General features: G+C 58.9%; 1 protein-coding gene across 1 annotated transcript in view; it reads right to left on the bottom strand.

Annotated features, from left to right (window-relative positions):
- Positions 1-2,131, bottom strand: part of LOC104295976 (alpha-soluble NSF attachment protein-like) — a gene marked incomplete at both ends in the record, with an annotated part of 5,482 nt that extends 3,351 nt beyond the window's left edge. Inside the window, 2 exons of the mRNA XM_009895795.1 lie at positions 1,735-1,851; positions 2,052-2,131. Coding sequence (XP_009894097.1) covers positions 1,735-1,851; positions 2,052-2,131 — 197 coding nt within the window. The remainder of the gene's footprint in view (positions 1-1,734; positions 1,852-2,051) is intronic.
- Between the last annotated feature and the right edge of the window lie 302 nt (positions 2,132-2,433).

Raw genomic sequence — 2,433 nt, 5'->3', positions numbered from 1 at the left:
GGGTAAGAGCAATCCTGGGCTTTTAAGAACTAAAAATAGCAGATACTATCTGTATCAGCCGGTTTTGGTTTTGTGTTGGTTTTTTTTTTTTTTCTCCCCCCATCCGAAGGGTTTTGTCTCCATCCTGCCATCCCCCTGTCGAACAGCTCACCCGGCGAAGGCTCCGGCTCGCACAGACAGTGAATTCGGGAAGGTTTTTTGCCCCCGTTGGGAAGAGGCAACCTCAGCCTTCCCCCTTTTGATTTACCAAAAGCCACAAAGCAGCGGGGAGGAGGAGGAGGAGGGAGGAGCGGGCACGTTTGGGCTCACGCAGCCACTCGAGAGAGGAAAACACAGGTCGAGAGCAGCGCCAGGGGATAATCGGAACATAAATCTCTGGGAGATTAAGCAAATCCTCCATGAGATTAAATTTGTTTTCTCCTCAGGTTACTTCATTATCTTCTCGGGGAAAAAAAAAAATCACCCGAAGCGATGCGGCGCAGTTAACCCCGGGGGCGGCAGCGACACCGGTGAGAGGCTTTGGCAGGAGCGGCGTGGGGAAACGCGCTCCGTCCCCTCGTCGCGTCCTAAACCCAACGGGGCGCGCTCCGTCAGCTTCCACCACCCTAAAAGATCCAGATCTTAAAGGTTTGGGTTGGAAAGGACCTTTAGGATCATCTAATCCATCCCCCTTGCTACGAGCAAGAATGTCTTCCGCTAGCCCAGGTTGCCCAAAGTCCCGTCCAACCTGGCCTTGAACACCTCCAGGGGCAGCCACAGCTTCTCGGGGCAACCTGGTTCCACCAACCTCAGCGAGAAGAATTTCTTCCCAGTATCTCATCCCAATCTTCCCCCTCCTGCCAACCTTCTCCCCCATCACCACCCTCAGGTCCTCCTCCTCAAGGATCTCAGCCTGGATTCGTGTTTGGGGTTCCCCCCACCCACAGGGAGGACCTTGCGCTTGGCCTGGCTGAACTTCACGAGGTTCACACCTCTCCAGCCTGTCCTGGTCCCTCAGGGTGGCATGCTGTCCCTCCAGCTGTCACCACACACCTCCGTGGCATCGGCAAACTCGCCCTCGACGCCACTACATCACCAACAAAGACGTTGAACCAGTCCCAGTACGGACACACGAGGTCACTGGTCACCACAGGTCAGGCAGGAGAGAGCTTGGAAGCCCCAACTCCTGTCCCGTCCCACCACAGCCAGCGGAAAGCCCGACGAGAAGGAGGAGAGGTTCCTCTCAGCGGGTTCGGCACCACCCGGCAGCCCTCGGAGCTGCTCATCCCCGCCGCAGCGCCTGAATCGCCGCCAAACCCCTTTTTCTTACGGTTTCAGCCCAAGCCATATGGCTCCGAGTCAGGCTCGGCGGGCAGCACCGGGATTCCCGCAGAGGGAGGAGAAGGAGAAGGAGGAGGGAAAAAAAACCCACCGACGTCATCCGGCCAGGCACGGAGGTGAACTTTGCCTGCCGGAGCGACTGGCGGCTCGGAGGGAAGCACGTCAAATCCAACCCACGGCATCTCGTCAGGCTCCCAAAGGTGCCTGGAGGAGGAAGAGGAGGAGGAGGAGGAGGAAGGGGGATGACACACGCTCTCACGCAACGGGCAGAGACGCGGGGGAAAAGGCGCGACGCGCAGCCTCCGCCAACCGAAATCGGGGCGTTTTTATGGGTCTCCCCAGCCCAGCACAGCTCGGGAGAGGCTGAGGGTTTGCCCCGGCTCGGGAATGCCGGAGGGAAACGGAGTCCCTCACCTTGCGGGTCGGCTTTCTTGAAGGCGTTGCCCGCGTCCACGAAGTTGGTGGCGGCGTCGTGTTTGCTCTGCAGCTGCAGGTGGAGCTGGGCCGCCTGGCAAAAGGCATTCCCCGCGGCTGGAAGAGGAGAGGAAGGAGCTCAGGAGCAGCATCTCGGAGAGACGGGGGCGGAAAAAAAAACCAAAAACACGTTAACCCTCCTCGAAAATCGAGTTAAAATAAAGGCGGTGGCATCCAGCCCGTTTTCGGACCCAGAGAAGGAGAGGAAACTGCAGCCCCATCCCAGGGCAAAAGCTCCCGGCTGCATTCTTACGTACCGCTCCAGTTTTTGGCCATTTTGAACATGTTGGCTGCTCGGGCGTAGATGTCGCATGCTTCCTCTATCCTGGAGGAGCCCCTGGAAGCAAACAGAAACCGGGAGTCGCATAAACGCCCGCTGGGAAGCTCCAAACCTGTGGGCCCAGCAGGAAAAAACAAGCGCATCGCTCCTCTCCGGCTGAAAGGGTCCCCCGGGGCTCTCCCAACTTCACGGGGCAGAGGGATCCGGCCCCTGCGGGACTCTTTTTTAGGAAGCCGCAATTAAAACGGAGGCTAACGGGGAAGAGACGAGCGAGTCCGCTGCGAGCTGAAGCTGGCAGGCGAGCCGGAGGTTGGCACGGCCGGAGGAATCGCGCTTCCCCCCCTAAAACCCTTCCTCGC

The sequence above is a fragment of the Charadrius vociferus genome, unplaced genomic scaffold, assembly GCF_000708025.1.
Source record: "Charadrius vociferus isolate BGI_N301 unplaced genomic scaffold, ASM70802v2 scaffold1902, whole genome shotgun sequence".
NCBI classification, from domain to species: Eukaryota; Metazoa; Chordata; class Aves; order Charadriiformes; family Charadriidae; genus Charadrius; species Charadrius vociferus.
The sequence above is the reverse complement of the archived record's forward strand: the minus strand, read 5'-3'. Positions and strand labels throughout refer to the sequence as shown.